Raw genomic sequence first — 17,280 nt, forward strand, 5'->3', positions numbered from 1 at the left:
GAACACTTCAATCTCTTTGGTCATAGAATCATAGAATATCAGGGTTGGAAGGGACCTCAGGAGGTCATCTAGTCCAACCCCCTGCTCAAAGCAGGACCAATCCCCAACTAAATCATCCCAGCCAGGGCTTTGTCAAGCCTGACCTTAAAAACATCTAAGGAAGGAGATTCCACCAGCTCCCTAGGTAACGCATTCCAGTGTTTCACCACCCTCCTAGTGAAAAAGATTTTCCTAATATCCAACCTAAACCTCCCCCACTGCAACTTGAGACCATTACTCCTTGTTCTGTCATCAGCTACCACTGAGAACAGTCTAGATCCATCCTCTTTGAAACCCCCTTTTAGGTAGTTGAAAGCAGCTATCAAATCCCCCCTCATTCTTCTCTTCCGCAGACTAAACAATCCCAGTTCCCTCAGCCTCTCCTCATAAGTCAAGTGTTCCAGTCCCCTAATCATTTTTGTTGCCCTCCGCTGGACTCTCTCCAATTTATCCACATCCTTCTTGTAGTGTGGGGCCCAAAACTGGACACAGTACTCCAGATGAGGCCTCACCAATGTCGAATAGAGGGGAACAATCACATCCCTCAATCTGTTGGCAATGCCCCTACTTATACATCCCAAAATGCCATTGAACTTCTTGGCAACAACGGCACACTGTTGATGCATATCCAGCTTCTCGTCCACTCTAACCCCTAGGTCCTTTACTGCAGAACTGCTGCTTTGCCATTCGGTCCCTAGTCTGTAGCGGTGCATTGGGTTCTTCCGTCCTAAGTGCAGGACTCTGCACTTGTCCTTGTTGAACCTCATCAGATTTCTTTTGGCCCAATCCTCTAATTTGTCTAGGGCCCTCTGTATCCTATCCCTACCCTCCAGCATATCTACCTCTCCTCCCAGTTTAGTGTCATCCACACCATCCTCCAGATCATTTATGAAGATATTGAACAAAACCGGCCCGAGGACCGACCCTTGGGGCACGCCACTTGATACCAGCTGCCAACTAGACACGGAGCCATTGATCACTACCCGTTGAGCCCGACAATCTAGCCAACTTTCTATCCACCTTATAGTGCATTCATCCAGCCCATACTTCCTTAACTTGCTGGCAAGAATACTGTGGGAGACCGTGTCAAAAGCTTTGCTAAAGTCAAGGAACAACACGTCCACTGCTTTCCCCTCATCCACAGAGCCAGTTATCTCGTCATAGAAGGCAATTAGATTAGTCAGGCATGACTTGCCCTTGGTGAATCCATACTGACTGTTCCTGATCACTTTCATCTCCAAGTGCTTCAGAATTGATTCCTTGGGGACCTGCTCCATGATTTTTCCAGGGACTGAGGTGAGGCTGAGTGGCCTGTAGTTCCCAGGATCCTCCTTCTTCCCTTTTTTAAAGCTGGGCACTACATTAGCCTTTTTCCAGTCATCCGGGACTTCCCCCGATCACCATGAGTTTTCAAAGATAATGGCCAATGGCTTTGCAATCACAGCCGCCAACTCCTTTAGCACTCTCGGATGCAGCGCATCCGGCCCCATGGACTTGTGCTCGTCCAGCTTTTCTAAATAGTCCCAAACCACTTCTTTCTCCACAGAGGGCTGGTCACCTCCTCCCCATGCTGTGATGCCCACTGCAGTAGTCTGGGAGCTGACCTTGTTCGTGAAGACAGAGGCAAAAAAAGCATTAAGTACATTAGTTTTTTCCACATCCTCTGTCACTAGGTTGCCTCCCTCATTCAATAAGGGGCCCACACTTTCCTTGACTTTTTTCTTCTTGCTAACATATCTGAAGAAACCCTTCTTGTTACTCTTAACATCTCTTGCTAGCTGCAACTCCAGGTGTGATTTGGCCTTCTTGATTTCACTCCTGCATGCCCAAGCAATATTTTTATACTCTTCCCTGGTCATTTGTCCAATCTTCCACTTCTTGTAAGCTTCTTTTTTATGTTTAAGATCAGCAAGGATTTCACTGTTAAGCCAAGCTGGCTGCCTGCCATATTTACTATTCTTTCTACTCATCGGGATGGTTTGTCCCTGTAACCTCAATAAGGATTCTTTAAAATACAGCCAACTCTCCTCGATTCCTTTCCCCCTCATGTTATTCTCCCAGGGAATCCTGCCCATCAGTTCCCTGAGGGAGTCAAAGTCTGCTTTTCTGAAGTCCAGGGTCCATATTCTGCTGCTCTCCTTTCTTCCCTGTGTCAGGATCCTTAACTCGACCATTTCATGGTCACTGCCTCCCAGGTTCCCCTCCACTTTTGCTTCCCCTACTAATTCTTCCCGGTTTGTGAGCTGCAGGTCAAGAAGAGCTCTGCCCCTAGTTGGTTCCTCCAGCATTTGCACCAGGAAATTGTCCCCTACACTTTCCAAAAATGTCCTGGATTGTCTGTGCACCGCTGTATTGCTCTCCCAGCAGAAATCAGGGTGATTGAAGTCTCCCATGAGAACCGGGGCCTGCGATCTAGTAACTTCCGTGAGTTGCCGGAAGAAAGCCTTGTCCACCTCATCCCCCTGATCTGGTGGTCTATAGCAGACTCCCACCACGACATCACCCTTGTTGCTCACACTTCTAAACTTAATCCAGAGACTCTCAGGTTTTTCTGCAGTTTCATACCAGAGCTCTGAGCAGTCATACTGCTCCCTTACATACAATGCAACTCCCCCACCTTTTCTACCCTGCCTGTCCTTCCTGAACAGTTTGTATCCATCCATGACAGTACTCCAGTCATGTGAGTTATCCCACCAAGTCTCTGTTATTCCAATAACATCGTAATTCCTTGACTGTGCCAGGACTTCCAGTTCTTCCTGCTTGTTTCCCAGGCTTCTTGCATTTGTGTATAGGCACTTGAGATAACTCGCTGATCGTCCCTCTTTCTCAGTATGAGGCAGGAGCCCTGCCATCTCACGCTTTCCTGCTCGTGCTTCCTCCCGGTATCCCACTTATCTCAGGGCTTTGGTCTCCTTCCCCCGGTGAACCTAGTTTAAAGCCTTCCTCACTAGGTTAGCCAGCCTGCTTGCGAAGATGCTCTTCCCTCTCTTCGTTAGGTGGAGCCTGTCTCTGCCTAGCACTCCTCCTCCTTTTTGCGACACCATCCCATGTTTAAAGAATCCAAAGCCTTCTCTCCGACACCACCTGCGTAGCCTTTTGTTGACTTCCACGATTCGACGGTCTCTACCCAGACCTTTTCCTTCCATGGGGAGGATGGACAAGAAGACCACTTGCACCTCAAACTTCTTTATCATTCTTCCCAGAGCCACATAGTCTGCAGTGATCCACTCAAGGTCATTCTTATAATTGGTGCCCACATGGAGAAGCAGGGAGGGGTAGCAATCCGAGGGCTTGATGAGTCTCGGCAGTCTCTCCATCACATCGTGAATCCTAGCTCCTGGCAAGCAGCAGACTTCTCGGTTTTCCCGGTGAGGGCAGCAGATAGATGACTCAGTCCCCCTGAGGAGGGAGTCCCCGACCACCACCACCCGCCTCCTTCTCTTGGGAGCGGTGGTCGTGGAACCCCCAACCCTAGGACAGTGCATCTCATGCCTTCCAATCGGCGGAGTCTCCTTCTGTTCCCTTCCCTCAGATGTATCAACTAGTCCACTCTCTGCATTAGTACCTGAGGAGAGAACATGAAAACGGTTACTTACCAGTATCTGTGTTGCTGGTACATGGATGCTCCTCTTTCTTCTTCTGGAGGTCACATGCTGCCAAATTTCTTCACTGTTGTCCTGTCCCCGCAGTGCAGCCTGCTCTGAATCTTCAGACTGTTGTGTCTGTAGAAGCATATCCTGATGTCTGTCCAGGAAATCTTCAGTTTCTCTTATGCAACGCAGGGTCAATACCTGTTGCTCCAGACCTTGAACCTTCTCTTCCAATATGGAGACCAGCTTGCACTTTGTACAGACAAAGTCGCTTCTGTCCTATGGATGAAAGACAGACATGGCACATCCCAGTGCAGGTCACAACAGCTGAACACTCCCCATCCATATTACCTTCCTTCTACAAGCTTCCTCAGGAGTTGTTGTAACTACTCAGAGAAGCCTGCAAGATGTAAGCCTCAGTGGGCTCTCCCCAGGTGAACTCCCAGGCAAACTCCCTCTGTTAGCCTCTCTGCTGACTCCCTCTGTTAGCCTCTCTGCTGATCACTCGATTACAGACCTAAAAGTTGCAATTGTTCAACAAAAAAGTTAAACTTCAAAAACAGACTCCAACGAGAGACTGCTGAATTGGAATTCATTTGCAAACTGGATACAATTAACTTAGGCTTGAATAAAGACTGAGAGTGGATGGGTCATTACACAAAGTAAAACTATTTCCCCATGTTTATTCTCTCCTCCCCCCCCCCCCACTGCTGTTCCTCAGACGTTTTTGTCAACTGTTGGAAATGGCCCACCTTGATTATCACTACAAAAAGTTTTTTCTCCACCGCTCTCCTGCTGGTAATAGCTCACCTTACCTAATCACTCTCATAGAATATCAGGGTTGGAAGGGACCCCAGAAGGTCATCTAGTCCAACCCCCGCTCGAAGCAGGACCAATTCCCAGTTAAATCATCCCAGCCAGGGCTTTGTCAAGCCTGACCTTAAAAACCTCGAAGGAAGGAGATTCTACCACCTCCCTAGGTAACGCATTTCAGTGTTTCACCACCCTCTTAGCCCTGGTCTACATTAGGACTTTAGGTCGAATTTAGCAGCGTTAAATCGATGTAAACCTGCACCCGTCCACACAATGAAGCCCTTTATTTCGACTTAAAGGGCTCTTAAAATCGATTTCCTTACTCCACCCCTGACAAGTGGATTAGCGCTTAAATCGACGTTGCCGGCTCGAATTTGGGATACTGTGGACACAATTCGATGGTATTGGCCTCCGGGAGCTATCCCAGAGTGCTCCATTCTGACCGCTCTGGACAGCACTCTCAACTCAGATGCACTGGCCAGGTAGACAGGAAAAGAACCGCGAACTTTTGAATCTCATTTCCTGTTTGGCCAGCGTGGCAAGCTGCAGGTGACCATGCAGAGCTTATCAGCACAGGTGACCATGATGGAGTCCCAGAATCGCAAAAGAGCTCCAGCATAGACCGAACGGGAGGTACGGGATCTGATCGCTGTTTGGGGAGAGGAATCCGTGCTATCAGAACTCCGTTCCAGTTTTCGAAATGCCAAAACCTTTGTCAAAATCTCCCAGGGCATGAAGGACAGAGGCCATAACAGGGACCCGAAGCAGTGCCGCGTGAAACTGAAGGAGCTGAGGCAAGCCTACCAGAAAACCAGAGAGGCGAACAGCCGCTCTGGGTCAGAGCCCCAAACATGCCGCTTCTATGATGAGCTGCATGCCATTTTAGGGGGTTCAGCCACCACTACCCCAGCCGTGTTGTTTGACTCCTTCAATGGAGATGGAGGCAATACGGAAGCAGGTTTTGGGGACGAAGAAGATGATGAGGAGGAGGAGGTTGTAGATAGCTCACAGCAAGCAAGCGGAGAAACCGGTTTTCCCGACAGCCAGGAACTGTTTCTCACCCTAGACCTGGAGCCAGTACCCCCCGAACCCACCCAAGGCTGCCTCCTGGACCCAGCAGGCGGAGAAGAGACCTCTGGTGAGTGTACCTTTTAAAATACTATACATGGTTTAAAAGCAAGCATGTGAAAGGATTACTTTGCCCTGGCATTTGCGGTTCTCCTAGATGTAGTCCTAAAGCCTTTGCAAAAGGTTTCTGGGGAGGGCAGCCTTATTGCGTCCTTCATGGTAGGACACTTTACCACTCCAGGCCAGTAACACATACTCGGGAAACATTGTAGAACACAGCATTGCAGTGTATGTTTGCTGGCATTCAAACAACATCCGTTCTTTATCTCTCTGTGTTATCCTCAGGAGAGTGAGATATAATTCATGGTCACCTGGTTGAAATAGAGTGCTTTTCTTCAGGGGACACTCAGAGGAGCCCATTCCTGCTGGGCTGTTTGCCTGTGGCTAAACAGAAATGTTCCCCACTGTTAGCCACAGGGAGGGGGGAAGGTTGAGGGGGTAGTCACGCGGTGGGAGGAGGCAAAATGCGACCTTGTAACGAAAGCACATGTGCTATGTATGTAATGTTAACAGCAAGGTTTACCCTGAAAGAGTGTAGCCACTGTTTTATAAAATGTGTCTTTTTAAATACCGCTGTCCCTTTTTTTTTTCTCTCCACCAGCTGCATGTGTTTCAATGATCACAGGATCTTCTCCTTCCCAGAGGCTAGTGAAGCTTAGAAAGAAAGAAAAACGCACTCGCGATGAAATGTTCTCCGAGCTCATGCTGTCCTCCCACACTGACAGAGCACAGACGAATGCGTGGAGGCAAATAATGTCAGAGTGCAGGAAAGCACAAAATGACCGGGAGGAGAGGTGGCGGGCTGAAGAGAGTAAGTGGCGGGCTGAAGACAGGGCTGAAGCTCAAATGTGGCGGCAGCGTGATGAGAGGAGGCAGGATTCAATGCTGAGGCTGCTGCAGGACCAAACCAGTATGCTCCAGTGTATGGTTGAGCTGCAGCAAAGGCAGCTGGAGCACAGACTGCCACTGCAGCCCCTCTGTAACCAACCGCCCTCCTCCCCAAGTTCCATAGCCTCCACACCCAGACGCCCAAGAACGCGGTGGGGGGGCCTCCGGCCAACCAGCCACTCCACCACAGAGGATTGCCCAAAAAAAAGAAGGCTGTCATTCAATAAATTTTAAAGTTGTAAACTTTTAAAGTGCTGTGCTTAAAGTGCTGTGTGGCATTTTCCTTCCCTCCTCCACCACCCCTCCTGGGCTACCTTGGTAGTCATCCCCCTATTTGTGTGATGAATGAATAAAGAATGCATGAATGTGAAGCAACAATGACTTTATTGCCTCTGCAAGCGGTGATTGAAGGGAGGAGGGGCGGGTGGTTAGCTTACAGGGAAGTAGAGTGAACCAAGGGGCGGGGGGTTTCATCAAGGAGAAACAAACAGAACTTTCACACTGTAGCCTGGCCAGTCATGAAACTGGTTTTCAAAGCTTCTCTGATGCGTACCGCGCCCTCCTGTGCTCTTCTAACCTCCCTGGTGTCTGGCTGCGCGTAACCAGCAGCCAGGCGATTTGCCTCAACCTCCCACCCTGCCATAAACGTCTCCCCCTTACTCTCACAGATATTGTGGAGCACACAGCAAGCAGTAATAACAGTGGGAATATTGGTTTCGCTGAGGTCTAAGCGAGTCAGTAAACTGCGCCAGCACGCCTTTAAACGTCCAAATGCACATTCTACCACCATTCTGCACTTGCTCAGCCTGTAGTTGAACAGCTCCTGACTACTGTCCAGGCTGCCTGTGTACGGCTTCATGAGCCATGGCATTAAGGGGTAGGCTGGGTCCCCAAGGATACATATAGGCATTTCAACATCCCCAACAGTTATTTTCTGGTCTGGGAATAAAGTCCCTTCCTGCAGCTTTTGAAACAGACCAGAGTTCCTGAAGATGCGAGCATCATGCACCTTTCCCGGCCATCCCACGTTGATGTTGGTGAAACGTCCCTTGTGATCCACCAGAGCTTGCAGCACTATTGAAAAGTACCCCTTGCGGTTTATGTACTCGGCGGCTTGGTGCTCCGGTGCCAAGATAGGGATATGGGTTCCGTCTATAGCCCCACCACAGTTAGGGAATCCCATTGCAGCAAAGCCATCCACTATGACCTGCACATTTCCCAGGGTCACTACCCTTGATATCAGCAGATCTTTGATTGCGTGGGCTACTTGCATCACAGCAGCCCCCACAGTAGATTTGCCCACTCCAAATTGATTCCCAACTGACGGGTAGCTGTCTGGCGTTGCAAGCTTCCACAGGGCTATCGCCACTCGCTTCTCAACTGTGAGGGCTGCTCTCATCTTGGTATTCATGCGCCTCAGGGCAGGGGAAAGCAAGTCACAAAGTTCCATGAAAGTGCCCTTACGCATGCGAAAGTTTCGCAGCCACTGGGAATCGTCCCAGACCTGCAACACTTTGCGGTCCCACCAGTCTGTGCTTGTTTCCCGAGCCCAGAATCGGCGTTCCACAGCATGAACCTGCCCCATTAGCACCATGATGCATGCATTGGCAGGGCCCATGCTTTCAGAGAAATCTGTGTCCATGTCCTGATCACTCACGTGACCGCGCTGACGTCGCCTCCTCGCCCGGTATCGCTTTGCCAGGTTCTGGTGCTGCATATACTGCTGGATAATGCGTGTGGTGTTTAATGTGCTCCTAATTGCCAAAGTGAGCTGAGCGGCCTCCATGCTTGCCTTGGTATGGCGTCCGCACAGAAAAAAGGCGCGGAACGATTGTCTGCCGTTGCTCTGACGGAGGGAGGGGCGACTGACGACACGGCTTACAGGGTTGGCTTCAGGGAGCTAAAATCAACAAAGGGGGTGCCTGTACATCAAGGAGTATTTCAGGCAGGACTTCACGGAGGGTTCCAATAAGAAATGGTGCACCTAAGTTATCGTTCTTATTGGAACAAGGAGGTTAGCCTGGCCTCTGATTGATACATGGCTAGATTTACCTCGCTGCACCTTCTCTGTGAGTGACTGCAGTGTGATCTAGAGGAATGAGTCCCCTAGACAGGGGAGGAGGCAAATGAGTACAAAACAAATCTGGTCTATTTCTTGTTCTGACCCACTCCATCTATCTTTTACATCTTTGGCTGGCAGCAGACGGTGAAGAAGGACTGCATGCCATCCACATCTCATGGCTGCTCGGCAGAAGATGGTACAGTACGACTGCTAGCCATCCTCATCTCTTGCCTGCCTGGCAGAAGATGGTACAGTACGACTGCTAGCAGTCCGTATCGCCTGCCCACTCACCATAAGACGGTTCAATAGGACTGACTGCAGGACTAAAGAGAATGACCTGGTCAAGTCACTCCAAATTTAGTCCCTGCGCCCATGTCTGCCCAGGCGCTCCCAGCCGACGTGGCCAGGAGCACCTTGGACACGACGAGGACGACTACCAGTCGTATTGCACCATCTGCTGCCAGAAGGCAATGGGTTGCTGCTACTGTGCAGCAAAGCTGTACCGCGTCTGCCAGCACCCAGGAGACATAGGGTGACGGTTACCTGAGCGGGCTCCATGCTTGCCGTGGTATGGCATCTGCACAGGTAACTCAGGAAAAAAGGCGCGAAATGATTGTCTGCCCTTGCTTTCACGGAGGGAGGGAGGGAACAGGGGCCTGACGATACGTACCCAAAACCACCCGCGACAATGTTTTAGCCCCATCAGAGTGCTCCATTGTGACTGCTCTGGACAGCACTCTCAGATGCCCGATTGTTTGCCGTTGCTCTGACGCCGGGAGGGGCGACTGAGGACACGGCTTACAGGGTTGGCTTCAGGGAGCTAAAATCAACAAAGGGGGTGGCTTTATATCAAGGAGTATTTCAGGCAGGACTTCACGGAGGGTTCCAATAAGAAATGGTGCACCTAAGTTATTGTCCTTATTGGAACAAGAAGTTTAGCCTGGCCTCTGATTGATACATGGCTAGATTTACCTCTCTGCACCTTCTCTGTGAGTGACTGCAGTGTGATCTAGAAGAATGAGTCCCCTAGACAGGGGAGGGGGGGAAGCAAATGAGTACAAAACAAATCTGGTCTATTTCTTGTTTTGATCCACTCCATCTATCTTTTACATCTTTGGCTGGCAGCGGACGGTGCAGAAGGACTGCATGCCATCCACATCTCATGGCTGCTCGGCAGAAGATGGTACAGTACGACTGCTAGCAGTCCGTATCGCCTGCCCGCTCACCATAAGACGGTTCAATAGGACTGACTGCAGGACTAAAGAGAATGACCTGGTCAAGTCACTCCAAATTTAGTCCCTGCACCCATGTCTGCCCAGGCGCTCCCAGCCGACGTGGCCAGGAGCACCTCGGACATGACGATGACGGCTACGAGTCGTACTGTACCGTCTGCTGCCACAAGGCAAGGGGTTGCTGCTACTGTGTAGCAATGCCGTACCGCGTCTGCCAGCACCCAGGAGACATAGGGTGACGGTTACCTGAGCGGGCTCCATGCTTGCAGTGGTATGGCGTCTGCACAGGTAACTCAGGAAAAAAGGCGCGAAATGATTGTCTGCCCTTGCTTTCACGGAGGGAGGTAGGGAACGGGGGCCTGACGATATGTACCCAGAACCACCCGCGACAATGTTTTAGCTCCATCAGGCATTGGGATCTCAACCCAGAATTCCAATGGGCAGCGGAGACTGCGGGAACTGTGGGATAGCTACCCACAGTGCAACGCTCCGGAAGTCGACTCTAGCCTCGGTACTGTGGAAGCGCTCCGCCGAGTTAATGCACTTAATGCACTTAGAGCATTTTCTGTGGGGACACACACACTCGAATATATAAAACCGATTTCTAAAAAACCGACTTCTATAAATTCGACCTTATTCCGTAGTGTAGACATACCCTTAGTGAAAAAGTTTTTCCTAGTATCCAATCTAAACCTCCCCCACTGCAACTTGAGACCATTACTCCTCGTTCTGTCATCTGCTACCATTGAGAACAGTCTAGAGCCATCCTCTTTGGAACCCCCTTTCAGGTAGTTGAAAGCAGCTATCAAATCCCTCCTCATTCTTCTCTTCTGCAGGCTAAACAATCCCAGCTCCCTCAGCCTCTCCTCATAAGTCATGTGTTCCAGACCCCTAATCATTTTTGTTGCCCTTCGCTGGACTCTCTCCAATTTATCCACATCCTTCTTGTAGTGTGGGGCCCAAAACTGGACACAGTACTCCAGATGAGGCCTCACCAATGTCGAATAGAGGGGAACGATCACGTCCCTCGATCTGCTCGCTATGCCCCTACTTATACATCCCAAAATGCCATTGGCCCTCTTGGCAACAAGGGCACACTGCTGACTCATATCCAGCTTCTCATCCACTGTCACCCCTAGGTCCTTTTCCGCAGAACTGCTGCCTAGCCATTCGGTCCCTAGTCTGTAGCTGTGCATTGGATTCTTCCATCCTAAGTGCAGGACCCTGCACTTATCCTTATTGAACCTCATCAGATTTCTTTTGGCCCAATCCTCCAATTTGTCTAGGTCCTTCTGTATCCTATCCCTCCCCTCCAGCGTATCTACCACTCCTCCTAGTTTAGTATCATCCGCAAATTTGCTGAGAGTGCAATCCACACCATCCTCCAGATCATTTATGAAGATATTGAACAAAACCGGCCCCAGGACCGACCCTTGGGGCACTCCACTTGATACCGGCTGCCAACTAGACATGGAGCCATTAATAACTACCCGTTGAGCCCGACAATCTAGCCAGCTTTCTACCCACCTTATAGTGCATTCATCCAGCCCATACTTCCTTAACTTGCTGACAAGAATACTGTGGGAGACCGTGTCAAAAGCTTTGCTAAAGTCAAGAAACAATACATTTACTGCTTTCCCTTCATCCACAGAACCAGTAATCTCATCATAAAAGGCAATTAGATTAGTCAGGCATGACCTTCCCTTGGTGAATCCATGCTGGCTGTTCCTGATCACTTTCCTCTCATGCAAGTGCTTCAGGATTGATTCTTTGAGGACCTGCTCCATGATTTTTCCAGGGACTGAGGTGAGGCTGACTGGCCTGTAGTTCCCAGGATCCTCCTTTTTCCCTTTTTTAAAGATTGGCACTACATTAGCCTTTTTCCAGTCATCCGGGACTTCCCCCGTTCGCCACGAGTTTTCAAAGATAATGGCCAATGGCTCTGCAATCTCAGCCGCCAATTCCTTCAGCACTCTCGGATGCAACTCGTCCGGCCCCATGGACTTGTGCACGTCCAGCTTTTCTAAATAGTCCCTAACCACCTCTATCTCCACAGAGGGCTGGCCATCTCTTCCCCATTTTGTGATGCCCAGCGCAGCAGTCTGGGAGCTGACCTTGTTAGTGAAAACAGAGGCAAAGAAAGCATTGAGTACATTAGCTTTTTCCATATCCTCTGTCATTACATTACTCTCATTACAGTGTGTATGGTAACACCCATTGTTTCATGTTCTCCGTGTATATAAATCTCCCCACTGTATTTTCCACTGCATGCATCCGATGAAGTGAGCTGTAGCTCACGAAAGCTTATGCTCAGATAAATTTGTTAGTCTTTAAGATGCCACAAGTCCTCCTTTTCTTTTTGTGGATACAGACTAACACGGCTGCTACTCTGAAACCTGCCTCCCTACTGCTTATGATACAGCCTGTTCTGACTCCAGGCAAACACACATGATGATACGCACTCTGAAAGAGCTGCACAGCCAGCCCCCGTCAGCGGAAGCACTCTATGTAGAAGTCCAGTCTGCTGTTTCGACCTTATCCTCTACAGCAAACAGGGAAAGATTAAGAATGAGCTCTCAAAAATGGATACTCTCATAAAAAAACAACCTTCCACACAAACTTCCTTGTGGCTGGACTTTACTAAAACTAGACAAGCCATTTACAACACACACTTTGCTTCTCTACAAAAGAAAAAGGACACTAAACTTTCTAAACTACTACATGCCACAAGGGGCCACAGCAATGGTTCCCTCAACCCACCCAGCAATATTCTTAACCTATCCAACTACACTCTCAGCCCAGCAGAAGCAGCTGTCCTATTTCGGGGCCTCTCCTTCTGCCCCTCCACCCCCCAAACATGGTACAGTTCTGTGGTGACCTAGAATCCTATTTTCGACGTCTCTGACTCAAGGAATATTTCCAACATACCTCTGAACAACATACTAATCCACAGAGACCTCCCTACCAACACTACAAAAAGAAGGATTCTAGGTGGACTCCTCCTGAAGGTTGAACAGCAGACTGGACTTCTACATAGAGTGCTTCTGCCGACGTGCACAGGCTGAAATTATGGAAAAGCAGCATCACTTGCCCCATAACCTCAGCCGTGCGGAACACAATGCCATCCACAGCCTCAGAAACAATTCTGACATCATAATCAAAAAAGCTGACAAAGGAGGTGCTGTTGTCATCATGAATAGGTCGGAATATGAACAAGAGGCTGCTCGGCAGCTCTCCAACACCACTTTCTACAAGCCGTTACCCTCTGATCCCACTGAGAGTTACCAAAAGAAACTACAGCATTTGCTCAAGAAACTCCCTGAAAAAGCACAAGATCAAATCCGCACAGACACACCCCTGGAACCCCGACCTGGGATATTCTGTCTACTACCCAAGATCCATAAACCTGGAAATCCTGGGCACCCCATCATCTCAGGCATTGGCACCTTGACAGCAGGATTGTCTGGCTTTGTAGACTCCCTCCTCAGGCCCTACGCTACCAGCACTCCCAGCTATCTTCAAGACACCACTGACTTCCTGAGGAAACTACAATCCATCAGTGATCTTCCTGATAACACCATCCTGGCCACTATGGATGTAGAAGCCCTCTACACCAACATTCCACACAAAGATGGACTACAAGCCGTCGAGAACACTATCCCCGATAATGTCACGGCTAACCTGGTGGCTGAACTTTGTGACTTTGTCCTCACCCATAACTATTTCGTATTTGGGGACAATGTATACCTTCAAATCAGCGGCACTGCTATGGGTACCCTCATGGCCTCACATTATGCCAATATTTTTATGGCTGACTTTGAACAACACTTCCTCAGTTCTCATCCCCTAATGCCCCTACTCTACTTGCGCTATATTGATGACATCTTCATCATCTGGACCCATGGAAAAGAAGCCCTTGAGGAATTCCACCATGATTTCAACAATTTCCATCCCACCATCAACCTCAGCCTGGTCCAGTCCACACAAGAGATCCACTTCCTGGACACTACAGTGCTAATAGGCAATGGCCACATAAACACCACCCTATACCGGAAACCTACTGACCGCTATTCCTACCTACATGCCTCCAGCTTTCACCCTGACCACACCACGCGATCCATCGTCTACAGCCAAGCTCTGTGATACAACCGCATTTGCTCCATCCCCTCAGACAGAGACAAACACCTACAAGATCTCTACCAAGCATTCTTACAACTACAGTACCCACCTGCGGAGTGAAGAAACAGATTGATAGAGCCAGAAGAGTTCCCAGAAGTCACCTGCTACAGGACAGGCCTAACAAAGAAAATAACAGAACGCCACTAGCCGTCACCTTCAGCCCCCAACTAAAACCCCTCCAACACATTATTAAGGATCTACAACCTATCCTGAAGGATGACCCAACACTCTCACAAATCTTGGGAGACAGGCCAGTCCTCGCCTACAGACAGCCCCCCAACCTGAAGCAAATACTCACCAGCAACCACATACCACACAACAGAACCACTAACCCAGGAACCTATCCTTGCAACAAAGTCCGTTGCCAACTGTGCCCACATATCTATTCAAGGGACACCATCACAGGGCCTAATAACATCAGCCACACTATCAGAGGCTTGTTCACCTGTACATCCACCAATGTGATATATGCCATCATGTGCCAGCAATGCCCCTCTGCCATGTACATTGGTCAAACTGGACAGTCTCTATGTAAAAGAATAAATGGACACACATCAGATGTCAAGAATTATAACATTCATAAACCAGTCGGAGAACACTTCAATCTCTCTGGTCACGTGTTTACAGACATGAAAGTTGCGATATTACAACCAAAAAAAAAACTTCAAATCCAGACTCCAGCGAGAAACTGTTGAATTGGAATTCATTTGCAAATTAGATACGATTAACTTAGGCTTGAATAGAGACTGGGAGTGGCTAAGTCATTATGCAAGGTAACCTATTTCCCCTTGTTTTTTCCTCCCCCCCCCCCCCCCCCCCCCAGACGTTCTTGTTAAACCCTGGATTTGTGCTGGAAATGGCCCAACCTGATTATCATACACATTGTAAGGAGAGTGGTCACTTTAGATAAGGTATTACCAGCAGGAGAGTGGGGTGGGGGGAGGTATTTTTTCATGTTTTGTGTGTATAAGAAGATCTTCTACACTTTCCACAGTATGCATCCAATGAAGTGAGCTGTAGCTCAGGAAAGCTTATGCTGAAATAAATTGGTTAGTCTCTAAGGTGCCATAAGTACTCCTTTTCTTTTTGCGAATTCAGACTAAGACGGCTGTTACTCTGAAACCTCTCATTCATATATTACTAACAACATATATGGAGCCCAACACTTACTAGACTCCATGGCTACTTCTGCGTCTTCTGTTTCTCCTGCCAATTCCATGGTAGGCTGCTTCTCTGAGTACAGACCCAGGACATGCTGCAGCTGCTCTGGTGGCAAAGCCTCCTCAGGGACTGGTGTGACCACCAGTCATTTCACTAACCTGATCCAGCACCTGCTGGCTCTCCTCTGGTCCTATACTAAATTTGGGGGTAAGATGGTCACCACTCTGGATGACCAGGCTATTGTGAACAGCTTGGGGCTCAGTGCTCTGCACAGTACCCAGCACCCAGTCAAAGTCCTCATAAAAGAGGCAGGATGACAGGGAGCTCAGAGGTGCAGTACTCATCCCTTGCTTTCCGGCAGTTGCTCTTAAGCCATTCCCTGTACTGATCACCGGTCCATTGAATCCCCAATAGGATAGGAACACTGGCCCATGGGATTGTGGGATAACATTGGCGGACTCTCAGGAGACACGTCTGGGTGACCCAGGCCTGAGCTGCATCCATACTACATAATGATGCACTGTGGACACAAGTCCCTGTGGAACTAGGGTTCGGACCCACCCCTCTTGCTGGGTCCTTGCATCCAGGTCCTGAGGGCTTACTGGCCCAAGTCAGATAGATTCATGTGTAAACAGAAAGGGGGGTTGGTTCAAGCCCAAGTCTGAGCTCAGGCTTACACTGCAGTGTAGACCTACACTAAGAGTCCTGCTTGTGAGAGACTTTAGTTATTGTTACATAAATAATCCATGGAATATAAAAAATAATTGTATTCATTCTCAGTTAACTTTGAGAGGAAATCATATGTGGGTAGTGTGGAAGTATAACATTGTATAACGTTGTATAAGGGGACATGCTGGATACATTGTATATGAGAGGGCATGCCAAAACATGTTACAAAGTATCTGAGGGAGCACACGTAGGGACGGTTAGCTTTTGAATGGAGAAGCAATTAAGATAGAGCCAGCACGTCTAAGAAGCAGGCATCAGAATGGAAGGTGTGAAGGGCAATTAGTTAAGTTAACTGGAAGCTGTTAAAGGAGATTGTTAAGGGTGGCAGGTAATTGAAGATACATGACTGGTCTCAGGAATCTCGAAGGGTGGTGACTAAAATCTTTTTCTTCTTTTGTCTGTAACTTCTCTGTAACTTGTTCTCCAGCAAGCTGTATAAATTAAGAGACACAAGCCCCACTTGGGGGGCTCACTTCTAAATGTATTAGCAGAGCAGCTTTGCTAATAAAACAGAGTGGTCTGATAAATTGTGAGTCTGAGTCAAACTTTGACAATTTGGAGGTTCCACTGAGATGGCAAGCGGCTTCACTGAGGCTGTGTGATCCCTGACTGCCTTGCAGGATGATCATGGCAGCCGGCGCCTGGACGCTTAGTCCAAGCGATCCTCCACAAGACAGAAAGGTACACAGCAGCAGCGCAGTCTACACCATTGAACTTGTTGGTTCCCACTCTGTTCGGGTAGGGGTCTTTGGATCCAGCTTCTGGAATCAGACGTCTCAGGTAATTATTATTTTTGTGCTTTAACCGGTTTGAGGACTGTCTTGTCTTTGTGTCTGTCCGTCTTCCCCGTGGTGTGTGTGTGAATCTGGGAGCCATCTCTGTCCGGAGACTGGCTGACCAAGGGGTCCCCGTCCCCATGGTCTGAATAAGTGGAATCTGCACAGCTGCGGCCGCACCACGCCTTGGGTGTAACCCCTGGTGTGAAAGCAAGGGCAGTTGAGGCAGTAGCCTGTGGGCTCCTTTCTGTGTGTTGCACCGGGCACCGCTCTGCTGAGCCCGAATTTCCTTCTTGTGTGAGTGCTGTGTGAAGTCCTCCTGGATGGGTAATCAGAAGTCTAAGGTAGAACAGTTCCCTAAGGGAACTCCAGCTTATTTTATGTATTTTAGGGGGGGTCCGGACTCTTGTAGGTTTCTTGAAAAATGGTCCAAATTAGCTCTAGAGAACCCCAAATTACAGTGGCCACTGTTAGGTTCTTGGGACAAGGATCGAGTGGACACTTTAAAAAGCAACCTCGTCCTCCCAAAAACCAAATTGGAGAGAGGAGAAGTAGACTGCTTCATGCAGTGGTGGGAAGAGGCAAATCGTAGATGGACTGAGTCAAAACTCACCTCTCTTAAAAATTCTATCAAAAAAACTAACAGTTCAATTGGATGCAGTCTCTCCCACCACTAGTGCAAG

The 17,280-nt window shown here is 48.9% G+C and overlaps 2 protein-coding genes across 7 annotated transcripts in view; both read left to right on the forward strand.

Annotated features, from left to right (window-relative positions):
* LNX1 (ligand of numb-protein X 1) overlaps positions 1-17,280 on the forward strand; it is a 374,186-nt gene that overhangs the window by 193,116 nt on the left and 163,790 nt on the right. The gene's annotated exons all lie outside the window — the stretch shown is intronic.
* Positions 4,937-6,736, forward strand: LOC142071920 (uncharacterized). Its single transcript, XM_075127925.1, has 2 exons — positions 4,937-5,580; positions 6,172-6,736. The coding sequence occupies exons 1-2, from the start codon at positions 5,175-5,177 to the stop codon at positions 6,690-6,692; spliced, it is 927 nt and encodes a 308-aa protein (XP_074984026.1). The 5' UTR covers positions 4,937-5,174; the 3' UTR covers positions 6,693-6,736.

Source organism: Caretta caretta, chromosome 4 (genome assembly GCF_965140235.1).
Source record: "Caretta caretta isolate rCarCar2 chromosome 4, rCarCar1.hap1, whole genome shotgun sequence".
Classification (NCBI taxonomy): Eukaryota; Metazoa; Chordata; order Testudines; family Cheloniidae; genus Caretta; species Caretta caretta.